This window comes from Gobio gobio, assembly GCF_949357685.1.
Source record: "Gobio gobio genome assembly, chromosome: 4".
Taxonomy (NCBI): Eukaryota; Metazoa; Chordata; class Actinopteri; order Cypriniformes; family Gobionidae; genus Gobio; species Gobio gobio.
In genome coordinates, this window is record NC_137100.1 from 13274620 (window position 1) to 13300546 (window position 25927).

General features: G+C 36.4%; 1 protein-coding gene across 1 annotated transcript; it reads left to right on the top strand.

Moving 5' to 3' along the window:
• Nucleotides 1-794: 794 nt before the first annotated feature.
• On the top strand, nucleotides 795-24689 carry mcama (melanoma cell adhesion molecule a; the record flags this gene model as incomplete). The annotated part of the gene is made up of 16 exons (XM_079814264.1): nucleotides 795-906; nucleotides 9582-9706; nucleotides 10823-11048; nucleotides 11138-11208; nucleotides 11305-11392; nucleotides 12614-12793; nucleotides 14590-14717; nucleotides 17552-17699; nucleotides 18689-18804; nucleotides 18944-19085; nucleotides 20982-21112; nucleotides 21210-21351; nucleotides 21948-21986; nucleotides 22893-23022; nucleotides 24446-24560; nucleotides 24669-24689. The coding sequence occupies 16 exons, from the start codon at nucleotides 795-797 to the stop codon at nucleotides 24687-24689; spliced, it is 1914 nt and encodes a 637-aa protein (XP_079670390.1).
• Nucleotides 24690-25927: the final 1238 nt, after the last annotated feature.

Sequence of the window (25927 nt, forward strand, 5' to 3'; positions counted from 1 at the left end):
AGGGCGGGACTTGTTTTGCCCATTAGGAATTGATTGGATGGTTTTGGTTTACTGTTGGTCGATTTCATGTGAGTGACATGTTGTCCCGCAGAGAAGAGATGTCCCTGCATGAAGAAGGGGAAGTTATTTTGATTAAAGATTATGAGGGCACATGCTTTTTAAAAGAAATAATGACGTGCACTGATAAATCATTTATAATAAATATTGCAGTATTCCATAAAATGTTGTTTGTGCACCTATAATTGTGTTTATCTATCTTTTTGTATTTTAGTACTTTACTTTCATACTAAACTGATTACTTATATTTTATAATATTATTGTTATTGTCCATTATTTTTAAAGCTTTTGTTTTGATGTTTTGTTTCGTTTTCCCACCCTGCTTGTATCATAAAAAAATTATTAAATAAATCATAAATAAAAGATTTGATCATTTGAACTTTTTATGACAAGGCAAGGTTAGTTCAGGTTGTAATATGTATAAATTTAAATCGTATTTATAAATTGTTCATTTATTATATTCATAATCCAACATGAATACAAAGAGTACATTCCTCAGTTAGAAGATTTTAAAAGATTGTTCTTTTCCTTTATTGTGGACACTCTCTTTCTCTCTCTCAGATAAGAACACATCATGTAGGTCTTTGGCTCAAATCTCCTCTGACAAGATATTCTGCACCTTTGCTTATCCGATTATCAGGCCATTTTTAAGGAAAAATCATTGTTAACTTATTTGTGCCAGGCTATTTCAAAATGTTTGCTGGAGAAGATAAGGAAAGCACGACTTGGGGCACACAATGAACTTCTGTTCACCCTTGTGTTTACCTGAAGACTTAAACAAGGACAAATTTGAGATCCTTCAGGATGTTCAAAGCTTAGATAAGAGAAAAGAAGAGCTTTTCTCCCCAGGTGTGGGAACAATGGCTTGTATCTGAAGGCCATGGGTGGATGGACGCAGTCGGGGGGCCTCGGTGAAGCTGTGCTAGAAGACAGAACGGTCTAAGCAAATAGGGCCAGCGTCTTGATCACAATGAGTGGGGCGGCTGCTCTCGGCTAGGGTGGGCTGGGCTGGGGTGGTAGAGGGAGGGGGTTAGAGAGAAAGGCAGCAGCCCTGAAAATGGGGTGCGAAAGCAGAATGGGACCAGTGGGATGTGACTGGGAGTTTAATAAGGCTTTGTGTGTGTGGAGGTTCTCTTAGCTGTACCTTTGGGAACAAATTGTCCACAGAAGTTAACACAATCTGACAAAACCCTCTTTGAGGACATTCTCAAAGGTTAAAATGCTTTTTAAATAAAGAAAATACTATTTATTTTATTAAAAAAATGTAAAACATTCTTTTTCAGGGGCAGGATGTGGTTTGGGGTTAGTCTGTAGTAATTACGATCAGCTTTATATAGGCTAAAAACTGTGGTTATGGTATGTCTACATTTGTAGGTCTAGATTTTTACTAGAATTATCTATATTATTAGACACAGATTTCTCATATTTTATGTGAACTGAGGTTTCTGTGAAATTTTGCTTTCATAGTTTTGATTTGTCCTTAGTGTGGCTGTGAGCCCTATCATACACCCGGCGCAATAATTATATGTACTCTTGTAAAATGTACACACACACTATATAAGGGTTTTTCACACTAGATCTGAAATACAGGGCCCTATTTTAATAATCTAAGCACATTTTCTAAAGTGGGCATGTCCGAATCCACTTTTGCCTGTTTAACGATGGGGGAAAAAATGGTCGCCCGACGCATGGTCTAAAAGGGTTCTACCTATTCTCTTAATGAGTCATGGGTGTGTTTTGGGTAGCCTGCAATCAGAGCCGGCCCTAGACCTTTGGGGGCCCTAAGCAAAATTTGGTTGGAGGCCCCTTTGACCGTTTTAAGTAAGGCCTAAAGCAAAGCAATGACTACCTTATAACTATACTGTACACATTATATCTACTATGTTTTTATTTTATTTTTTAGTCTATTAAATTATTTTTTAATTATTCTATGTATACTGTATGCTAATTTTCTTTTTGACGCTGCTGGTCCTGAGTACGTATTTCGTTCTTATGTGGCAACATGTACAGAATGACAATAAAAGACCTTGAGTTCTTGAGTTGAGTTCCATGTTTGATGTCTAACAGTATAATTATGATACCACTGAGCTGAATGGCAGTGCAGTGCCATGAACACACTGATGAACTTGCTAAATAAAAAGACTGATAAAGTGATTTTCACTGACAATCAAAGAAACATTTTTAATTGACACAAGAGTTTAAGAGGCACAAACAACAGCCTATATATAATTGAAATGAAATAGAGCAAATAGAATAATATTTAATACATTTAAATAAACTATTATATAAAATAATAAATAGAACATTTAAATGGTTTAACTTTTCAAATAAACAAAATTAACAATATCTAAAACACCACAAACAAGATTAAAAGTAACAATAATAATAATTAGGTAACATTTCAATAGAACTATTAAAATCCAAACTTGTGTATTTGTGTCTTCTTGGGTGACATGACTGTGTTGTGAACCAGGAAAAGAAGTGGTTGATGGAGCTGCAATAAAGAAAATAATTATATATAAAGTTAGACTTAATTTTTTAAAATGCAGACGGTTATCATTTTACAGTACCTTTATATTCACCAACAGCTGGAGCTTTGCTAACTGGCAGCATATACTTTAATAGTGCCCCTGGAAAGGGGACATAAGGAGTAAATTAATGTTAGCCCTTTAGTGAAGAAGCCAAACTGGGGTTGTATTGTTCTGTTAAATGCTTTAACATCACAGCAAATGGTATAATACTAAACCAATTTTATGCAGCATGTTATTAGCATTTATTACATGGCTTGGTTGAATTCCAATGTAGAATGCGGGTCTGTTACGTCTTGATAACAGCCCGCTGTCAAGTAGCTATAACACACCGTTGAGCAGAGCGTTGCTATGGACGCGGAACGGACTATTTTCTTTAGCGGAAGCAACAATCGTTTTTAAATCAATAAACTCATTTTTAAATCAATATTTTGTGTCAAATTATTAATTGATTTGGTAGGTATCCATGTAATAAGAGGGATAATCTATAGCGAGCTGCGAGGCGGTTTTTATTCGCTATAACAACCGCCTCGCTATACTGCGAGCGAGAGAGACTAACTTATATTTAGACTGCAGATTATCCATACATACATAGGTATCGGAAAATTAAGCCTACAGGTTTACGTACCTTTATCTTCTTGCTTCTTTTCTTCTTCCAGCCTCTTCTTTTGTCGTTTTTCATGGCCAGAAAGATATTTTCGTTTCTTGTTGTCAGACATCGTCGACGTCGGAGTCACTGACTGACAGGTGACGAGTGACTGACATCACAGGGTCAGTCAGGGGTCAAGATTAGCGGGGAACTCGCCATAATAAAGAACTAAATAAATAACAACTGTGCTTATCATGATGCCTGATAAAGAGCGCTGTAGGCCAATTTCTTTCTTTCTTTTTATTTATTTATTTTATGTTACTTTTGATGTATGATTTTTTTTTCAGCAATGACTCTAGGGGGCCCTCTGCTGGCCACGGGGCCCTTTGCAATTGCAAGGTTCGCTTAGTGGCTGGGCCGGCTCTGCCTGCAATAAACCAATCAGAGTCTCATCTCCCATTCCCTTTAAAAGCCAGTTGCTCTTGCACCATGGCGGATTCGCTATTTACATGGCCGAATTTGCGAGCGGAAAGACTAAAAGACTTTTATTTTTAATAATTAAAAATGTTTGTGCTGCTGCGCGTCCCTGTGTGTGTAATAAGCAGAGTGTACCGTAAAACTTCAAATAATAGCCGAGTCCCAAATAGACGCCTGTCTCTTTTAAACGCCTGGTGTGACGACAGGTTTGGGTAAATAAAGGCCGGTCTCAAATAGAGGCCTGGTCTGTTTTTTAGTATCGGGCTGTATTTGATCTTCTCAAACCCGTCAGATCGTCTGTTCTATGTTTTGATCAGATTTCACGTGACAGACGGAACCGTTCATGAACGACTCATCACTATGGCAACATAACAAGGTTAACGAACTTTCAGTCTTCAGTTTTTCTTAATTCTCTCAATACCACCATGGAGAAAAGTATAATTTGACATTTAAGCTGACAGTTGTCAAATTTCAAGCGTGGGTAAAGCTGGATACGGAGCGGCTGAAAAATTCCTTTAATGCTTGCGCGCAGACGTGCGCGTGTGTTTGTGTGTGCGAGGGAGAAGGAGGAGATATATTTCATTAGCTTCGGGATGTTATCCTTAGGTATGTGGCCTGACAGTAGCTATTGATGGAAGCGGGGGGGACGTCACCATTTTAGCAGGGGATTAACGTTAAAAACGTTTCTTCCTTTCGTTTGCTTATAATTAAGTCTATTATAACTATTCACATCCTTTACTGTGGTAAAGTACAATAAAAAACTCTGGGGCGAATACCTTTTTACTTCAAACTTTATTTAACACAGTTTGTTCTTGTTATTAAACTTGGTAATGCGCGTCAAGTTTGGTTTATTTGAATAGCGCATTTCACACACACGCCGCGGTGATTTTAGTTTCGTTTTCTCTGGCTGTGAATAATCAAACATTGCCTAAATGTCTTGACCTTGTGGAAGATAAAATCCGCTCTTCAGACCTTTTACAACAAGTGTTGCCTTGCAACATCAGGAGAAAACACGAAGATATATTTGAAAGGTGTCTATCCAGCTTTTGTCCCATTCCTCTCAAAGCGCAGAGTACATCTTTGCGGGGAAATAGTATGAATCAAATATTTTTCTAACTAATATTTAATTTTCTTATATTCTTTAGGTAACCATTATTTACTGAAAATCGTTTAAATGTTGAATAGGCTGTGTTGTTTCACTGACGGAAGTGCTAAAATAAACACGCATGCTGCTCAAATGATTTCAAAATGTAGGCTATACATAAATCTGGCATAGACTACAGTATTTAAAATAGCATATATGCATTAGTTACATTCTCAAATTAATTTACAGAGCAATCCCTGCTAAGTTTTTAGTTTAACTATAACTATAGAAGAGAATTAGTGTGCGTCGCACTCACAACAGACTCGCAACGGGGGCGTGGCATCACGACGGTGGCACTCCATCGGCACAACCCTAATTTCTTACATTAAATGATTTGTTAAACACATTCGAATTAATTATAAATAAAACGTAATATAATGTGGTAACCACCGTCATGCTTGAACATCTCAACACTAAATTAAAGGCCTGTCTCTTATAGACGCCTGTTTCAAATACAAGCCGGTGCAGTTCGGTGATTTTGGTAAATAGAAGCCCGGGCTATTATTTGAAGTTTTACGGTATGCACGTTGTACACCCGCCTATAGGCGCATATTACTACTAACCTTTAAATAACCCAAAAAATACTGCGCTATTGACTTTAGACCAGGTTTTTGTTGGTCAATGGCGCAGTCATTTTCAGTTGCCTCAAAATAGCAACGTGCCAACAATGCGCCTGAACACACCTCGTTTTCAGACCAGCACGCCCATGGGCGAACAGATGGGCGCGAGTGAATTTGCTATTTAAACAACGTGGCGCTGGATGTGAAAATGTTAACCTGCGTCGGGCTGAAACTAGCAAAAAAAATACTTGCGTCCCGCCTGGCGTCGCATTGCGCCGGGTGTATGATAGGGCCCAATAACTACATTGTACTTATTTTTTGACGTAAGTACATAGTAAAGACACCTAATATAAAGTTTGACCGTAGATATCATAACTGCAACAGCTGGGTCCAAAAAAGCATCTTTCTTAATTACAGCTACAGAGCCTCGCATATGACATGCTATCGACAGATCAAATGAATAAAAAGTGGCAATGATTTAACAAAAAAAGGGAATTAATTGATAAAACGTGATCACAAATTAGTGTTAAAGTTCGTGGCCACACCGTTTGAAAAGTGTACGCTTTTGTACGAATCAAATCGTACTAATTAATGCGAAATGGCCACCTCCTAAAATACTTACGTTTTCTCGTGAGATCGGGTTGTTTGTTACTAATGCAAGATTGCACATTAGGATGTACTTTGGCCAAGCATTTGCATCTGCACTTGCCCAGACCTCATTACATTTAGTGATTCATCTTATTTTAAGTATAGTTTCGTAATTTTTATTGGACAAAGATACTGATTAATCACAGGATTTTTGCAGCGTTGAGCTGAAATTGTTCAAACCATAAGTCTCGTTGATCTCTCAATCACAAACACACACTCAAGCCATCTCGGATGTTGTTGACACAGCTAGACCCCGTCCTTCCCAGCAGTAGCTGTGCCACTGACCTCACACTGCTGAGGGGAGGGAGACGAGTGATGAGGTTGTTGTGGAGCCGCTTCACCCCTGAACCCTCGCCAACGTCTCTCTCCTCCACCAGTCACTCGCCAAGGACGTGGAAATCCCATAATAACCCGTCTCCACGGCACCCCACCAGTCCAGCTCCCTGCTTCCCAGATGTTTCCAATTAAAAAGGAGGCCTTTCAGTCCGAGCCTATTTTCTGCATGCTGAGAGAAAGAGCAAGAGAGAGAGACAGAGAGCAGGTTGCAGAGCGATAGAGGGGCTGAAGGGAAGAAAAATGACTTTCTTCTAATACAAGAAGGCCGTTGAGGGCAGAGAGTGACATTTGAAAAGTCACAGTGGCTGGACGCTTGTTTTGATCGCAGATATCTGAGGAATGGAAGATGAGAAGATGAATAGTATCACTCATGTCTGAGTCAGACAAAGGTTTTCAGATTCAAACCAAGCCTGTGGCCACAAAATCTGGGCCTTGTTTTTAAAAATGCTGTTCTTTCTCTCTGCTTTACTTAGGCGTGTGCTGCCAAATATAATCATCACACACAAAAGACACATGGTCTGTATTTTTTCAGTTGGTGTGGTGGCAGCCGCCGGCAGGTCTGTGTTTGCCACTCAAAACCTCAATGTTGCCACAATAGAGACAGCCAGAAAGAAAAAAGAGGGAGGATTTGAAATGAATAGTTCACCTTCTTTTACTCACCCTTGTATTTTGGTCTGTTCCTCACACTAGGCTATTGTCTGAGTTCAGAAGACTTGGAATATAGTACATTTATTTATACATTTAAGATTTATTAATGTTTTTTAAAAACGTTTTGCTCACCAAGGCATTTCTTCGATTTAAGTACAATAAAAACAGTAATACTGTGAACTATTATTATTATGATTAAAAATAACTATTTTAATATTATTTTCAAATGTAATTTGTTCCTGTGATGCTAAAGCTTAATTTTCAGCATCATTACTCCAGTCTTCAGTGTCACATGATCCTTCCGAAATCATTCTAATCTGCTGATAATAAGAAACTTTTATTATTATCGATGTTGTTGTTTTTTTTGTTTTTTTTACAATGTCTTACATTTTACTTTTAATTGAGTTAATACAAGTATTGAATTCTTTACAAAATGAATGAATAAATACAAATGTTACTGATTTCTAACTTTGGCAGTGTAAAATAATAAATGATGACAGAATATTTCAGAATTTTTGGGCGTAAGCTATCCATGTAAAGTTGAAAGCCACAAAACTATTCAATAACTTTTGTCATACTTAATAGTAATATATTGTGGTATGTTTGTTGTGATTTAAATGACAAAAACAATGTAATACAGTAATAAAAAAAGGACATTACAGTAAATAAAAATATAGAGGAAAATTGTGTTAAATATTTCACAAAAAGGACAATGCAAAGTATTATTTCTTTTTTCATTCTTTTGATTATTATTGGGTGAAATTGACCTAGGCTGCGTTTCCCAAAAGCATCGTAAGTAGATCGTAGAAAAATTCAAATGATCAGCTTAGTTCAAAATGCTTTTGAGAAACGCAGCCCTGGATATGTTTTTGTGAAACAGCTTAGATGCATATTGATAGTTTTTCATATTCCTGCAGACAGTTCACTTTATGTGTTATGAAGCAACTTAATGGGCCATGTTTTATACCTTGATTTCCACGAAAATGCTTTTGAGAGCCATAACATGTAATGGCTTGTATGGAGAATAACTTTTACGGAGTTAATGATTTTTGCCTATTTTCCCGTGATTCGGTCAGTGCTGATGTGGTATGGTGGCCTAGAGCGTTCTTCTATGTATTTTTGCCAGGATTGGGAAGCTGTGTTAACTTTCAACTTCTGCAAGATCATTGCATCTACAAATGTGGGTCATCCGAAGGGCTGCATGGAATCTGCCTGCGGAATTGAAACATTTTTAGTCAAGTTATGCACCTCCCCCACCCCTGTTATGTATTAGTTTACTAAATATATTGGCTAATTTGATTATGCTTTCAGCTATCAGAGGGTAAAGTACTCTCATTTTAACATTTTAACCCTGTTTAAATCCGTTCTGATTTATTTGCATTGGAATTGCACTACACTAACAGTGCTGAAAATGTGAAAAATAGATGTGTGTGCATAGTGGAATCTATGCACACACATCTATTTTTCACATTTTGGTGAGCAAAAGTCTTGTTTTAAAAAACGTTTTGCTCACCAAGGCATTTCTTTGATTTAAGTACAATAAAAACAGTAATACTGTGAACCATTATTACGATTTAAAAAAACTTTCTATTTTAATATTATTTTCAAATGTAATTTGTTCCTGTGATGCTAAAGCTTAATTTTCAGCATCATTACTCCAATCTTCAGTGTCACATGATCCTTCTGAAATCATTCTAATCTGCTGATAATAAGAAACGTTTATTATTATCGATGTTGAACACAGCTTTGCTGCTTAATTCTTTGTTTTTTGTTTTTGTTTTTTTACAATGTCTTAAATTTGACTTTTAAGTGAGTAAGACTTTTAGTGAGACTTTTAAGTGACTTTTAAGTGAGTACAAGTATTCATTTCTTTACAAATGAATGAATACAAATCTTACTGATCCCTAACTTTGGTAGTGTAAAATAATAAATGATGACAGAATATTTCAGAATTACAGATTCCACTGTCTGTATATCTTCAATCTCTACAGGATAACATTAAAGACTGGTGACTCATTGACTATCTTGTGTCCTCAGTTCGCCCGCATGCAATCTACTTGCTCTGAACTCACATAGACATTTTTTTTGTACACAACTGACTACGGAAAAACTTTAAATTGATGTGGGAGGAAAAATCAAAACCATAACATCTTCAGACAACATGAAAAAACTTGCAAAATCACATAATTGACAAGCTTGTACACGTGCGTCGCCTCTTTCATTCTTGTTTATCTGCTTTTTTTCTTATTTCATTTTCAGTTCTGAATAGATGTATTCTTTGTACTCGTCTTACCATATGGAATCCATCCTAAATAATTTCGCCCCACAAAAATCAGCACAGAACATGCAAGAGTCCAGCATCATTTACAGTCTTCAAATGACCCTGAAGAGTTTCAACAAAGAGAGTGTTTTACTGTTGTTGACCTCATTAATAAGAGTGTAATTGCGTTTTCTCTAAGGCTGTGGCTTAAACATTACTACACAATCTAAAATGCATTAAACGCTTGTTAATGTTTTTTTTTAATGCGTTGATAAAGCAGCCTTTGTTCTCACATGGCCTCAAGCACACAATCTCAACGAGTTTTCTTTGGCAGCTTGGGCGCTTGTGGATCTGAGGATGGAGGACACTGTAGAGGTTTACATGGACGAGTCTGCAGAGATCCCCTGCCTGTACAACTTCACCGGGAAGCCCATGGTGGTGATGGTGCAGTGGTTTGTGGTGAGTCTTGAAAGCTCTCACACTCTTTCACTTTTCATCAATTACTTACACTTATGCCATACCAAATCCATAAGACTTTTACTCACCTCCGAAACACAAATGAACATTTCTGTCCGTCCATTAAAAGTCCACAAAACCAAAACTTTGACACTTCAAAACGTTCACAAAGACAATCCATCAATTTGAATTGAGCGTTTAATCCAAGTCTTCTGAAAAGACACGATCGCTGAACATAGTTCCAAAACCCGTATGAGTTTCTTTCTTCTGTTGAACAAAAAAGAAAATATTTTAAAGAATTTTGGTAATCAGACAGTTGACGGCACCCATTGACTTCTATAGGGAAAGTCAATGGGTGCCATCAACCGCCAACATTCTATAAAATATCTTCTTTTGTGTTCAACAGAAGAAAGAAACTCATACATGTTTGGAACAAACATGAGGGTGAGTAAATGATGACATATATTGACATATATATTTTTGGGTGAACTGTCCCTTTAATATAGGATTTTATCCACATATAAACACTGATCAACACACATAGAGCACATCAAATATGGCAAACCGAAGCTCAGCCGTACTTGTTTTTTGACGTTTAAGTACAAACGTCATTGGTTTCTGCGGAAGCTCGAATGTGTTTGTGTGACATCAGGTCATGCTTGTGAGATTCTGTTTAACATATTTCATGTGCTCTATGTATACACATATCAATGTTTATATGTGAATGAATGCCTGCATTAAATTTGTTCCTCATATAAGCAGTCGTGTCTCCTGAGAAGACTTGGTTTAAACCACACTAAAACTATTTTTGTACTTTTTAACGTGCGCAAGTTTTGGTTGAGCAGATTTTCAATGAATGGACTAAATGATGAGAGAATATTAAAAATGTGTGTTGCAAAGATCAACGAAAATCTTATGGGTTTGGAATGACATGGGGGTGAGTAAATGATGATTTTTGAATTTTGGGTGAACTATCCCTTTAATATTGCTGTAAGTGTGCTGTTACTTTTTAAGTGCTCGTACTTTCACCTGGCTGACATTAAATGGACTTACATTGAACAAGGGACTCAAGTCATATCTGCAGACCATTTGCAAAGTTTTATTTCCCATCATTCTCAGCGGGAACGTGAAGGTAATCGGGTGAGGATCTCCTACAGCGATCTGACCATGCAGAAGGTGGATTGGAACACGAGCTACAGTGATCGTATCAGCGTGCAATCAAACAGTGATGGAGAAACTCTGACCATTCAGGACGTTAAGCTGTCTGATGAGAGAGAGTTTTTCTGTCAGGTCAGTGGGTTGGCAGCAGGCAATGGAGAGAGCAGGACTCTCCTGAAGGTTTTCGGTAAGTCTTTTCCTCCTGTCAGTTGAATATCCTCACTAAACGCTTAATATGGTTGCTTATTTATGTAAACATTAACGTGCTGTTTTCAGACCCTCCAGAGCCTCCTGTCATTGAAGGTGTCCTCTCTGGAGTTTCTGTGTCCAGTGACTCCCCGGCTAAGGTACATCATGCTGTCAGATTCCCCCTGTGTGCATATGTAATCTTTGTAGCAGTTATATTTGCTGGGTTTAAGCTGACGCATCTCTTATTTGGTTAGATTGCATCTTGTGAGACCAGAGACGGCTTTCCCAAGCCAAACATCACATGGTACCGTGATCACATCCCCATCCACCCTGCTAATGGCTGTGAGTAAGATTAATATGCTCCACATGGAGCTCATCATTGACAGAGTTATTATCTACTTAGTCCACATTCATTTTTCTTTATATTTCAGTTGGTAGCACTTTATTTTACGGTCCTGTTTCCCATGTACATACTATGTATTTATTATAGTTATTACAATAACTGGGTAATAACTAGGTACTAACCCTGAACCTAACCTTAACCCATGTAGTTGCCTTATATTAACCAGTAATTTCTTAAGTAAGTACATGTAAGTGCATGTACTGTAAAATAAAGTGCAACCATTCAGTTTTAATTCAGTAATATTAAGTTTTACTATGATATAATATAATTAATATAATATTTTTTTATACTACAAAAGTTAGGGGTCTTTTTTGGTAACACTTTACAATAAGGTTCATTAGTTAACATTAGTTAACTACAGTAGTTAACATGAACTAATAATGAACTGCACTTGTAAAGCATTTATTTATCTTTGTTAATGTTAATTTCAACATTTACTAATGCATTATTAAAATATTATATACATTAGTTAATGCACTTTGAACTAACATGAACAGCTGGATTTTTATTAACTAACGTTAACAAAGATTAACTAATGCTGAACAGAGGTGTTGTTCATGGTTAGTTCATGTTAACTAATGCATTAACTAATGTTAACGAATACAACCTTATTGTAAAGTGTTACCAATTTTTTTTTTCTTATTTTCCTATTTATTTTATAAAAATACAGTAAAACAAAGAACATCATTTATTTTAAATCTAAACCTTTCGAAACAATGTAAAAGTCTTTACTATCACTTTTGGCCAATTTAATGTCCATGCACATTGAAGTATTCATTTTTTTTAAAAAATGTAACTGATCCTAAACTTTTGAATGGTATGTATATAAATATCTTAAGATTAAAAAATGGATCTTATTTATTTTCTTAATACACATTCCTGCACTACTCATCACATTATGTAAATTACATTAAGATGCAATAATTTGCTTCACTTTTGAGACTAGGGACGAGCCAAAATACATTTTACGTTAAACTGTTAAATAAATAACAATAATGGAAAATTTTGTGTCAAATATATTTTCTTGTCCAAATTAAAAACTAAAAGCTAAAATCAATAGTTTTAAATGCTACAAATACATTATAACATTATAATGTACTGTATGAAAAATAGTTGCCACTAATGTGTATGTGTGTCTGGTTGTGTGTGTTTCTTTTCAGTGGTGAATGTGGTAACGCTAGTGACAAGGGAATCCAGTGGTCTATATACAGTGCAGAGTGATTTGCATTATAAGGTGACCAAGGAAGACAAAGACGCGCACTTTTCCTGTGAAGTCAGCTATTTTGTCCCAGCAGCTGTCAGGACATCCGAGTCCAAAGGCATCAATATTACAGTTCACTGTAAGTCCCTTTATAATTGAGAGATGAAGTGTAATGCGATACATCCAATCATATCCATGACAATCAAAATGTTTGTTCTAACCACACTCTTAGAAAGAAAGGTTCGATGGGATCTATATTCAATGGCTTTCTTTATTCTTGACCCAGTTTTAAAGAACCCTTTATGCCAGAAAGTTTCCATATAAGGAAAAATGTCTTAAATGATTGAAAACTTTCTTGTTATGTAAACTTTTTTCTAGTGATAAAGTATTTTTATGAGCTGTTTAATTCATAAAATGTAATTAAATAAAAAAATAAACTAAAAAACGAAATCCATAAAATTAACCCTTTAAGGTTATATGTATAACACACTACACAACATGTTGGTTGTTTGGTTTCTGTATCTGTTGCAATGTTCTGGATAGCTCCGCCCACTGTGAAATCTCATTGGTCCAAAATCCAACTTTACATACCTGCATATTAGACATCATATTTGACTTTACTGACAATAAATTCATCATTTCACATAGTAATTTTAGTGTCTTTGTGAACAGAGCATATATTTGAATCTGATGACAATCTTTGTGCGAACACAAGGCTTAAAGGTGGGGTATGTGATATTTCAAAAATGCTTTAGAAAAGTGTCTCGGGCCGAGTACCAAAACAAACTTGTAGCCAATCAGCAGTAAGGGGCGTGTCTACTAATGGCGGGGAGAAGAGAGCGCTCAGTGCACGTCATTATTCAAAAGACAAGACACAGGACCGACATTAGCCGAGCGACGACAGAAAGAGAGAGATGGCAGATAAAAAACAAACGTGGAAAATATCTGTGGAACAAAAGAAGGCTTACGATCAGGCAAGAAGTATCAGCTTTACAGCGGCCGAGGTTGCTTTATTTCTTCTCGATAGGCGAGTAACATTGGTTTTGTTTTGTTTCTCAGAACTAATATATGCTGGCTTCTGCTTGAATATGCTCATGTGTCATGTTTGCTTGTTTGTCCATTTGCGATCGTATTATCGATCACTTCAGCGATGATAAAGACCCATTCATTTCCACACCGTATAAGCCTGGAGTGTCTAAACCTCCTCGCTGTCTGTTTCAAGCGTCAGCTTCCAAAGTGTGTCAGAAAAGTAAGATAATAAACTCCTAATATATGTTTGTTTCCTTTGGGTCCTCTTTTCGTGATCGATAAAACCCTCTAATCTTGTCATAATTGTAATATGTTCGTTAGTTGAACTGTTGAGCTTGTGCTATCGAGTTGTTAATGAGAACTGTTTTTGTGTTTTTGGGATGTAAGGGATGACTTTTTCATTAAAAGTTCAATCCTGAATTACCATAGTAACACACATTGCTTTCACTTATTGATGATATCATACTCTCTGCCGGCTGGCACAGCAGATTCCGCCTAAGTCGTTGCCTGGGTTGTGTTTGTGTGGGGCGGAGCTATCAAAATAGGGGTGAGACCCTTTTGAGGTAGGGGCGTGTTTGTTTTGGTGATTTGAAATATCAACATCGGTTACCAGAAAGCACTTACCCCACCTTTAAAGATCACATCAGATTTGACATGTCTGACATGGTTTTTTATATGTAAGGGCCTGTATTTTCCTGTATCATGTTTTTAATATTTCAGATGGCGTCAGTACTTCACAGGTAATAAAAGTAAACTCCAGTTTGAGTTGTGTTCGTCGTGACACAGCTATGAAGGTCTTTGCTTTGTCAGCTTTGACTAAAGAATTATGTTGTGATGGCGAGATACATATGAATGAATTAAGATTCATGGCCCCTTGGTCTTTGTGTATGTGCGTATGTCATATAGACCCGACAACCAGCGTGGAGATATGGAAAGAATCGCCTGAGGGCTTGGTCAAAGAGGGGGACACAGTGGAGATCCGTTGCCAAGGCGATGGGAACCCCCCAGCACCCATCATTTTCAACCGAGAACAAGTGAGAATAGTCTCTTTTTTTCTCTTTTTATTCGGACCCGTTTTTTTTCTGAATGGGAGGCTGTAAAGCTCTGAGAAGAAGCGGACATAGCAGACGTCTGGCCCAGACAATGTGCTTGATATGCACAGACAGAACAGTACCATTACTGACTTGCAGCTTTATGTAAGTGTTACATATGCATTTGCTTGAATGACATTGGGCCTCATTTATAAATCGTGTATACCCACAGATTTGATCTTAGGCCCTATTTACTACTGGCTTTAAAGGGATAGTTCACCCAAAAATGAAAATTAGCCCATGATTTACTCACCCTCAAGTCATCCTAGGTGCATATGACATTCTTCTTTCAGACGAATACAATCGGAGTTATATCCTCCTGGGACCCAAGAATAGACTTTTGTCCACTGTAGTGGACATTATATTTTAGTGAATTTCTCTGACATCATACATGTCACATGTCACAGTCTGGATGTCCAGTAAAGAGCACATTCGGGGCTTTGCAGGGATACCAAATGTTTGGAGGTTTCACCAGGACAACAACTTCTTCTTGGTCTTTAAAAATGGCTGACATTAAAGTTGAGCACTCTTATGGAAATATGATCATATTTTTTAATTATAATTTAAATCTGATTAATTTTCAAATTGTTTGTTATAAATCAACATCTCAGGAAAATGTTATGGGGTTTCTAATCAAAATATGACTTTCTGTTACAGAACAGGGCATTGATTTCATAAATGACCACTATAGTGGACACCAGGATTTAAATCATGTTTATCAGGCATTTTGGAGACATAACAAGTGAACAGGGAAAGAAATTACATATCAATATTCCTATGAAATATTAGATATTATTTTGAAAATGTTGCCAATTTTTCCTCCCATTATTACACTTCTTTTTTCATTACATGTTGCACCAAGAACACATTAATATGCAAATTAGATGCAGTGAATAGATACATTGTATTGAATGGGAAAATCCAAGTATTGTCATTTTACCCACATATTTCATAAAGTAAAATGGTATATGAATGCATTTCATTATATCTTTCATAACATAGTTCAGAATCATCTTTAAATAAAGTTTGTTTAAAAAAAACCCTGAAACCTAAAAATTGATTGATGAATTAAAAATAAATCCCATTGTTTTTGCCTATACATGCAATTTCATGTCATTTAATTTTTTTAACAACTCAGTCCTGGTGTCAACTACAGAGGACATATCATAACATATGAATAAAATATCATTTTTCAAAAATGTTTTTTTTTTCCATTTGTTTCTTATGCTCTAAACAATGTAATGACAAAAAAAAATACTAAATTCAAAAAACTTTTTTTTTCTGGGTCCCAGGAGGATATTAAAAAAACTAAAGAGACTAAAATAACTAGCTTCCGGCAGTCAGCGGTACGCAAGTCGACTTGCGCTAAAAGAGTAACCCCTGACGCGATGTACAGGAGCATCGCAAGCTTTGACGCCTCTTGCGGATAGGGCTGGGCAGCAAACTCAAGCTCCTCTTCTCTTATATCGAAATTCTCCGCCATTTCTCTTTAAATATTCTCATTTTAGACTCTAATTCATGACCGGTGTTTTGTTTTGTTCTATCCTCTGCGCTTCTGTGTTCGCCAATACGCATGTGTCAAGGGTTCAAGGGTCAAGGGTTACTCTTTCGCCATAAGTCGACTTGCGTACCGCTGATTGACGGAAGCTAGTTATTTTAGTCTATAAAGTTTTAAATATGGATTTTTTTTTTTTACATAAACGTGCCACTTTGCCTCAGAAGCCGGAGCTGTGTGGAGCAGTTATATGATGGATATATGCACTTTTATGGACTTCAAAAACTAACCATCAAGTCAATGCCATTATAAAGCTGGGGAGACCCAGGACTTTTTTATATAACTCCGATTGTTTTCGTCTGAAAGAAGAATGTCATATGCACCTAGGATGGCTTGAGAGTGAGTAAATCATGGGCTAATTTTAAATTTTGGGTGAACTATCACTTTAAGATGTGTTATGGTCAAAACAGTACAGCAAAAATCCCAAATCAAGGGAAAATCTAGCAAACAGCTACCTCAAAACAGCTTGTTAAAATTCTTTAGTCAATGCCACATGTTTGAAAAGCCAAACTATCAGTTTGCCAAATTACAGTTTTGTTATTATTTTGCATCTTTTTAGTCAACTGTTTTTTAGCTAAAAATGTGGACTGAACCCTAACATACTAACAAGAATCGCATAATTGTCATTGTTTAATAATGTTATTAATAAATTATTGAAGCGAGAGAACGAAAATGAACACTTATTAGTCCGAAATTAATGTTAAGACAATCGTCAAAGTAATTATTTGTCATTAGTTGATAATTCAGTATTGTTGATTTTTGTTGTTTTGTTATTATTGTTATTTTTAATAAATCTATATATAGTTTTAGTTAACAAAAACAACACTGGTAAAGGATACGACATGGTACACAAAACAACTGCTGTAGAATGACTTCTAAATAAGTTGAATGGTTAGTTTAACATACTGACAAATCAGAATGTCTCAGTCTGGCTCTTACAATTATACTGGCCATTATTCAATACATAGTATTTTGTATATAATACATTTTATTTTTTATACAAATAGGCTCCACAGCATCGTTGCAACGCTATAGGACAAGCTGTTCGGGAATGAATTGATGGATTTGTCCATCAATACACACACTGATTTTTTTTTTTTTTCACATGACCATTTAGATGAAATTCTGTTAACAAACTTAAGGTCATTTAATGAATTGTAAGGAAATCTTAATGTCAGTATGATAGACATTCACAGTGTTCTCTCTGTCCTGCTCATAACAGTCAGACATGGAGATGGATTCCTATCATGGGCTGCTGGTTCTGAAGGAGGTGTCTCGGGCAGACAGCGGTGTGTATGAATGTCACTCTCTGGACCTGGATGCAGTGAACCATGAGGAAGTGGTGGACACACTACAGCTCACCGTGCACTGTGAGTTCAACTTCCAGCATCTTCATTTATAACACAGGTTTTGAAAATTGCGCACCACCAGCATAATATTAATATCTGTTCAAAAGTTTGTTTTATTTTTTTTAGATAAAAAAAGAAAAAAAAGAAATTAGTACTTGTATTCAGCAAGGATCCATTAAATTAATAAAAAATGACAGTAAAGATACGTAGATTGTTAAAAATATATATATTTCAAATAAATATTGCTCTTTTGAACTATCTTTTCATCAAAGAATCCTAAAAAAATAATAATTGTGGTTTCCACAAAAATATTAAGCACCGCTTTCAACATTAACAATAATAATTATTACTTGAGCACCAAATTAGCATATTAAATTAATTTCTGAAGAATCATGTGACACTGAAGACTTTTAATTGTAATATTCCACAATATTACTATTTGACTGTATTTCAGCCTTGGTGAGAATAAGAGAATTCTTTCAAAAACATTAAAACATCTTACCATCCCCAAACTTTTTAACTGTAGCAACTGCAGATGCTTTAGTCCAAATTGATTTACAAATTAGGAAAAAAAAATATTCATTTAAATTCAATTCACAATTCAACGTAAAGGAGCCAAATTTATTAGCGGTGAACTTTTTGTTGAATAATGAAAAGTTGATCTCTTTATTGAAAAAGAAAAGGTCACGCATGATGTCACCGTTTTCAAAAATTTGCGTTTTTGTTGTTTACATGGAGACGGTAAAGTCATCATTTTCAAAACCTTGCATTTGTACTCTGAATTATTGACCGCTTACAGATGGAACTCAACCAGAATGCATCTTTTGCTGCCGCGGGTACTGTCACGGTTGCGGCGACATATGCATTTCTGCTCTTGACTGCTAAGTGGCGCTATAACTGTAGATTTTCACAAGTTATAGAGTGGACGTATCACAGCTCGTTTTTGCAAATAGCTCTCAACCACACCAGTGGAGAAAAATACTATCAATAAGATGTTTATGTGTTTGCAGATCTGGACACAGCTGTGGTGATGCCCAAAGACTCAGAGGTCATGCTGAAAGGAGAGAGTCTGACAGCCACCTGCAACGCCCTGTCGTCTTTAGAGACCACTACTGTATGGTTTAAGGTAACACTGCAGTGTGATTCCCGCTTCATTCAGCAGTCTAGACACGTTCATTTAGTCTACCACATTCTGTTTAGAGCTTCTTTTCACCCCATCGGTAAATCCTCGCTAAATTTGTTTGCACACGTTTGTTTGTGTGTAGGATGGGATTGAGGTCGGAAGAGGACACATAATGCAGCTGCAGGACGCCACATTTGACACAGCTGGACAGTATGACTGTGAAGTGACTGTACCGTCTCTTCCAGGCCTGCTGACCAGCGGTTCTGTCCATATCATCGTACAGGGTAAGGAAGAGCTCAAGGAGATATTATGCTTTTTTACATTTTCACTAACTTTCTTTAGTGTGCAATGTTGCTGTTTGAGCACAAAAAAGGTCTGCAAAGTTACAAAGCACAAAGTCACTTCAAAGGGAGTTATTCTCTATATCAGTGCGCACTGTTTCTGAACTCCCTGAAATGCCTCCATTGTTTTCTCCCAGTAATGTACACATCACAATATTAATTAATATTTAAATAATTCCCGCCCAAGGCATACGCAAAATAGGAACGAGGCCTGGTTGAGTTGTGTTAGTAATGTGTTCAAAATCAAGCGTAGCGTCAGTTCTGGTAGGTCACGTTAGTCAAGCTCGCATCAGCTGACTGTCAGCTGATCACGTCTACCTATAGGAATACGACGTCTATTACAGCATACATATATAAGCTCCTTCAGTACAATCAGCAGCTATCGCATTTCTCCAGAGCTCATTTGCCCTCCTCCATCCCCAGCTCCTCCTCTCGCCCAGTCATGATTTGGTATTCTGATTCCCCTTGAATTGTACATTTAATATCGACATTAATGATATCTGCAATACATTATGTTGGTTCTGTTCTGTTTACCCTAAGGGGGGTTATTGCTGCTCTCCCTGCTCTTATCCATGCTAGGCTGCATGGATGCGCAGAGAGTTCTTGCCCAGAGCAGAACCATACCGCCAATCCAAACTGGATGCTAATAGTCAATCAATCATCTTTGCCGATAGTGCTCCTGACAGAACTCGCAGTTATGGTAAGGGGCATGACATTTCTGAAACAAGCTTGAAGCGGTTGACCACTCACAGCACATTGATCCATTTGACCAATCAGGGCACATTGTCCTTCTCGGAAGGAGGGGCTTCATAGAGACAGCAACTAAACAGGGCTGTGTTTTCTAAAAGCACCGTCAGTAGAATGTAGAACCATTGCCACCAATGGTCTCAATGGTCACGATCAACTTAGCTTTCAATGCTTTTGAGAAACGCAGCCCAGAGCATTACTGACAGACTGAGAAGAGAGGTGCTGCAACAATGTAAAATATGTAAAAAATTATGTGTTTTTTGAACATTCAAGCTTAAAGGGATAGTCCACCGAAAATGAAAATCACCCCATGATTTACTCCCTCAAGCCATCCTAGGTGTATGTGACATTCTTCGTTCAGACGAACACAATCGGAGTTATATTAAATAATGTCCTGGCTCTTCCAAGCTTTATAATGGCATTGAATGGCAGCCCAAAATTTGAATCCCAAAAAAGTGCATCCATCCATTATAAACATACTCCACACAGCTCCGGGGGGTTAATAAAGGCCTTCTGAAGCGAATCGATGGGTTTGTGTAAGAAAAATATCCATATTTAAAACTTTATAAAGTAAAATATGTAGCTTCCAGCGGACTGCCTTCCGTATTCAACTTACACAGAAAGTGTAACGCCTCACGCAGTTCAAAACACTTAAGTTACGTCTGACATCATTGTCACGTCAATTGCGCTTTTTTCGTAAGTTTAATACGGAAGGCAGTTTGCTGGAAGCTATAATAAAAGCTTATAAAGTTTTAAATGTGGATATTTTTCGTACACAAACCCATACATTCAGAAGGCCTTTATTAACCCCCCGGAGCCGTGTGGATTACTTTTATAATGGATGGATGCACTTTTTTGGTCTTCAAATTTTGTGCTGCCATTCACTGTCATTATAAAACATTCTTTTATATATCTCCGATTGTATTCGTCTGAAAGAAGAAAGTCATATACACCGAGGATGGCTTGAGGGTGAGTAAATCATGGGATCATTTTGACTTTGTAAAAGGGCGTAAAATATGGCCTTTTTAAAACTTCTGAAAAGAGCTATACATTTAGTAGTAGTATATTTTTAAAGTGGATCTGTTCCTCTAGGTGCGCCTCAGATGAAGGATGCAGAGAGAGAGATCGAGCTGACAGAAAAGGTCGGAGGGTGGTTAAATTTGAGCTGTGAGGTGAGAGGTTACCCTAGACCCGCCATCACCTGGAGCATCACAGGCAGCCAGGTAACACACAGATTTCCTCTCAGCCCTCCGCTCATGTTACACAGAGCTTGGATTGACGCTTTTGTCTCATATGTGTGTGTGTGTGTTGTACTCTCAGAGCTGGCGTGAGGTTGTTAAAAGAGAGACGGAGGAGGAAGTTCACAGCGTTGTGATGCTTAAAGTTACCACTGACACGGTTGCTATCTGCAATTCAACAAATGACTTTGGAATAGAGACCAAGACCTACAGCATCAGGAGCAGTAAGAGTCCATTTACCTTGTTTACACTGAAAATCAGGAAACATAATAATTGTATTAAATATAATCTATTTGATTATATTACATTTGATGTATTTAAATATAATTGACTAAATGTATTGAATAATTATAAAAGTAATATTTATTTTAATATAAATACTTTACTGTGTAAAAGTTTATACATACATTATTTATTATTTTATCTTAAATGTATACAATTAATATCATTGTTTGATTTAATATTTGGTTATTTATTTAGATTAATATCATTTATTCATTTTTAAAACGTGTACATATACTACTGTTCAAAAGATTGGGGGCAGTAAAAACAAGTCTTTATTTTATCAAAAATACAGTAAAACAGAAATATTGTGAAATATTAAACTGTATTATATTTTAATATATTGAAAAAATATATATTTTATTGTCAGTCTTCCTTGTCACATGATCCTTCAGAAATCATTCCAATATGCTGATATGGTGCATAAATGTAACATAACATACATGTAAATTGTAACATAAATGTCTTTCCTGTCGCTTGTTTGATTTCATTGGTAGACATTGGTAAAATGTTAATGTTGTCCCTCGTTTTTGCCCAGTTCCGTTCTCCCAGACTCCAACGGCTAGAAAAACTTCAGGTAACAATTTATTTTTCATCTTCTCTCGTTCTGTACATTAGACAGAACAGATCATACGTTTTAAATCAACAACCAATCCATTTAATCCCCGCAAAATCCATCCCAACCAAACAATGAAAGATCATCTAATGTACTTGAATAATTCATAGATTTTATATGGTGAAGCCTCCACAGCAGCTCGGTTAGCTTGGCTCTCCGTGTCGGCCTCTGGGCATATTTAAAATTCTGTGTGAAGAAAAGTCATAGTGCAAAAAAAAAGCAAGCAAAAATTGAAGCAGACATTACTTCAGATAGCAGGGGCAGATCTAGCGCTGAATGTTTTCCAAGATGAATGTATAATTAGTTCTATGTGCATATTTTAACAAATGTTTTGAAGTGCTGGGCTGCAACTGAGACTGTTAAACTGTTATGGTGAACATTGTGGTGGCGGCCTGCTGTTTTATTGAGTAGATTTAACTCATAAAATTCATTCCCAGACAATTGTTTGTCGTCTCTCAGTGTTTATTTATAGCATTTGATGACGCTTCCTCTGAATGGCGCTACTTCATTTTTCTTTATTTGACTCTGAGGAATACGAGTCTCTTATTCCATTTGACTAAAACACTCTAATTATATGTTGCATACCAAACTAGTCTCGTTTACAAGGACATGCGTCCTTGTCATGCGGCGCACGTTTTGAATCCAAATGTTCCAGCCATTGTTAAAAAGTGCAGCGTAATGTGTCCTTCAGGGCTTTTCGTGATCTGGTGTGGTGTTTCACTTTTGTATTTTGCCTGAAAGCACATTTATTGCATTTCAGCATGAATTAATCTAGTCTTAATTAGTCTTGTTGAAAGGGTAATAATTCTTCGGTTATTATATATCAGTCAGTCATGCTAATGTTGACATCTCTTGTTCTCTTTGCAGTCGATAATAGTGGAGTGATTATTGTGGTGATTATTGTGAGCATCCTGTTGGTGGCCATCCTGGGCAGTGTCTTCTACTTCCTGTATAAAAAGGGCAAGTTACCCTGTGGACGCTCAGGCAAGCAAGAAATGTATGTAATATTTTTTAATACTATCCAGTTTATTCGTATACATCAGTACAGGGGTTTTCAGACTGCCTGCATTGGAGGGAAGTTTAAAGAAAATTGTAAATGAAAAAAAAAGTGACTAAAATACATAAATACATAATAAATCGAACAATAAACCTACATACAACTATAGTATGTAGAAACAAAAACATAATAATGTAATGTAATAAATCTAAATATTTTCATATTTATAGTATACATTTTTCACAGTATAAATATAGCTCCTTTTTTACGATAGAGGATGGGGGTCTAAAAGATTGAAAACCCCTGCATTATTGTACACAGTACAACAAAGGACTGTGGTCATTTTTGTATATGTACCATGGTATTATCAAGTTTGGTATTCTTTAAAGTATCCTGTAGTACCACCATGTGAACATCGGTATATGACACATTAAGTACCATGGTATACCACAAGTCAAAAGTTTGGGCATCTCTATTACTGTTTCATGAAAACATTGAATAATACAATTTGAATGTAACACTTTACAGTCTGGTTCAGTTTATATTAGGTGTCACGAACTTAAGAATTTTTTTTTTTTTAAATATTAATCTAGGTTAATGATCATTTATAAATATACATGTTCATTGTTAATTCATGTTCGTTCATACTACATTAATGGTAATTTATCCAACTTGAACTATTCAATATGTATTAGTGTAAACTACCGTTCAAAAGATTGTGCTCAGCAAAAAAAAAATTAATATTAAGAAGTCTCTTATGTTCACTAAGGCCATATTTACTTGATCAAAAATACAGTAAAAACCGCAATAGTGTGAAATAATGATAATAATACAATTTAAAATAACTGTCTTTTATTTTATTATATTTTCAAATGTAATTACTGTCATTACTCCAGCCTTCAGTGTCACACGATCCTTCAGAAGTCATTCTAATTCACTAAATTTAGGTTATTATTAATGTTGAAAACATTACATATATTTTCAAGAACAGCATTTATGTGAAACAGAAATCTTTTGTAACATTATACATGTATTACTATGCATTCTTCCTAAATAAAAAGTATTAATTTCTTTTTTAAAAGCAAAAAATCTAACTTTTGAATGCTAGTGTACATAGAAATGATCATTAACCAAGATATAAAAGTATCATTATTAATTAGCTATTGCATTTACCAATGTAGTGTATAGATATCAAATTTGACTATTTTAGGAATGAAATTCATACAAAAATGTTCAAGCATTAAAGCATAAACCGTTAGATTTTAATAACATGATTTCACAAAATCTTTTGTAGAGGTCATTTGATAAGACTTTTTTGTAAAGCATAAGGCTTGTTTTTTTCAAGTGATTATGATATGTACAGTGCAGTCTGGTGTATCGGTGTGTTATTGGTGTGTAATCTCTACAGCATTAATGCCTACAGCACCAAGGAGAAGACTAACAAAGATGACATCGTCGTAGAGATGAAGGCAAAAAAGACGGAGGAGTCTGTGCTATTGAAGGGCGTCAATGGGGAAAAGAAACCTCTCAATGAGCAGGTAACCATGTCAAGCATGACTCTTATTCAAAGTGCATAGCAATTATCAAGATGACCATGACGAACACCTCTTTAACTTTATTATATGGTGCTTTTTCCTGGAATACAGAACAACACCCTTAGCTCATAAACGGAGGATTGTTGGCGACTAAAGATGGTGTCTGTACCTCCCTGCTGACCCAACAATCAAGTCTTAAGAGCTGGAGGACGTCGTCTTGTGGAGCAGCCACCTTCTCTGGATAAAGTGGACTGTACTTTTGTATCTCGTGTGTGAGCAGCAGTATTCATGCTTGGATAAATGGGACGCAAGCGAGCTGATCCATAAAGGAAGATTGTTCTCTATTTTCTACTGATCTCCAATGTTTTTCTTCAACCATCGACCAATTCAAGAGAGTGCGCCTCTTCCATGAAAAGCAAGCAAAATGAATTCATGAGCAAACTGATCGTAAAAACATTCTGTCTACATTGATGCTGTCTATGCTGGATGCCATGCTTTGGCTACGTTCACACTGTCAGTCCAAATCCGATTATTTGTATATCTAAATTATTGATGTCCACATTGTGTATTGCAACTGTTCAGATCCGATTTGTGTGTCCATGCCGCACTTTCGTTTTCTGGAATATCTGCATTGGTTTCAATGCCAATGAAACCAACAACAACCGCAACATGAAGGGGTTTGCAATACAGGTGTTGTCTTTTTTACAACATGACAATGTGTAGCCGCCATGCTGGATTACTGTGTCTTCTGAGGCAGCGGCAGAAACGTAGGAGGCTGGTATGCATGGCTTTATTCCATGGTGTCGTTTCAAAAGATGTCTCCATTATACTGTCATTTGTTTACTATAACAACGTCTGACCTTTACATTTTACATGGCGTGAGAAAGTCACATAAATCAGAGCATTCAGACTGAAACGGATTTCCAGAAATGCGATTTAGGATATCAAACCACATATGCGAATTTGGAAAAATCGCATTTCATGTGATTCTTTTGCTGTTCACACACGTGCTATATCTGATCGGATTTGTTCAAAAATTGGATCTGGACTGACAGTCTGAACGAGGCTTTAGGCTACGTTCAGACTGTCAGTGCAAATCCGTTTTTTTTTTTTTCAGATTTAGCAAGTGCGAACAGTAAAAGAATCACATGAAAAGCTACAGCTATTCGAGGTACATTCATGTACATTCGTACATTGAAATCCTATTCAAATTTCTGGAAACCCGTTTCAGTCTGATTGGATTTTGCGTGGTTTATGTGACTTTCTCACACAACGTAAAACGTAAATGTCAGATGTTGTTGTTGGAAACATGCAGTAGTCCAGCACGGCGGCTACACATTGTCATGTTGTAAATAAGACACCTGTATTGC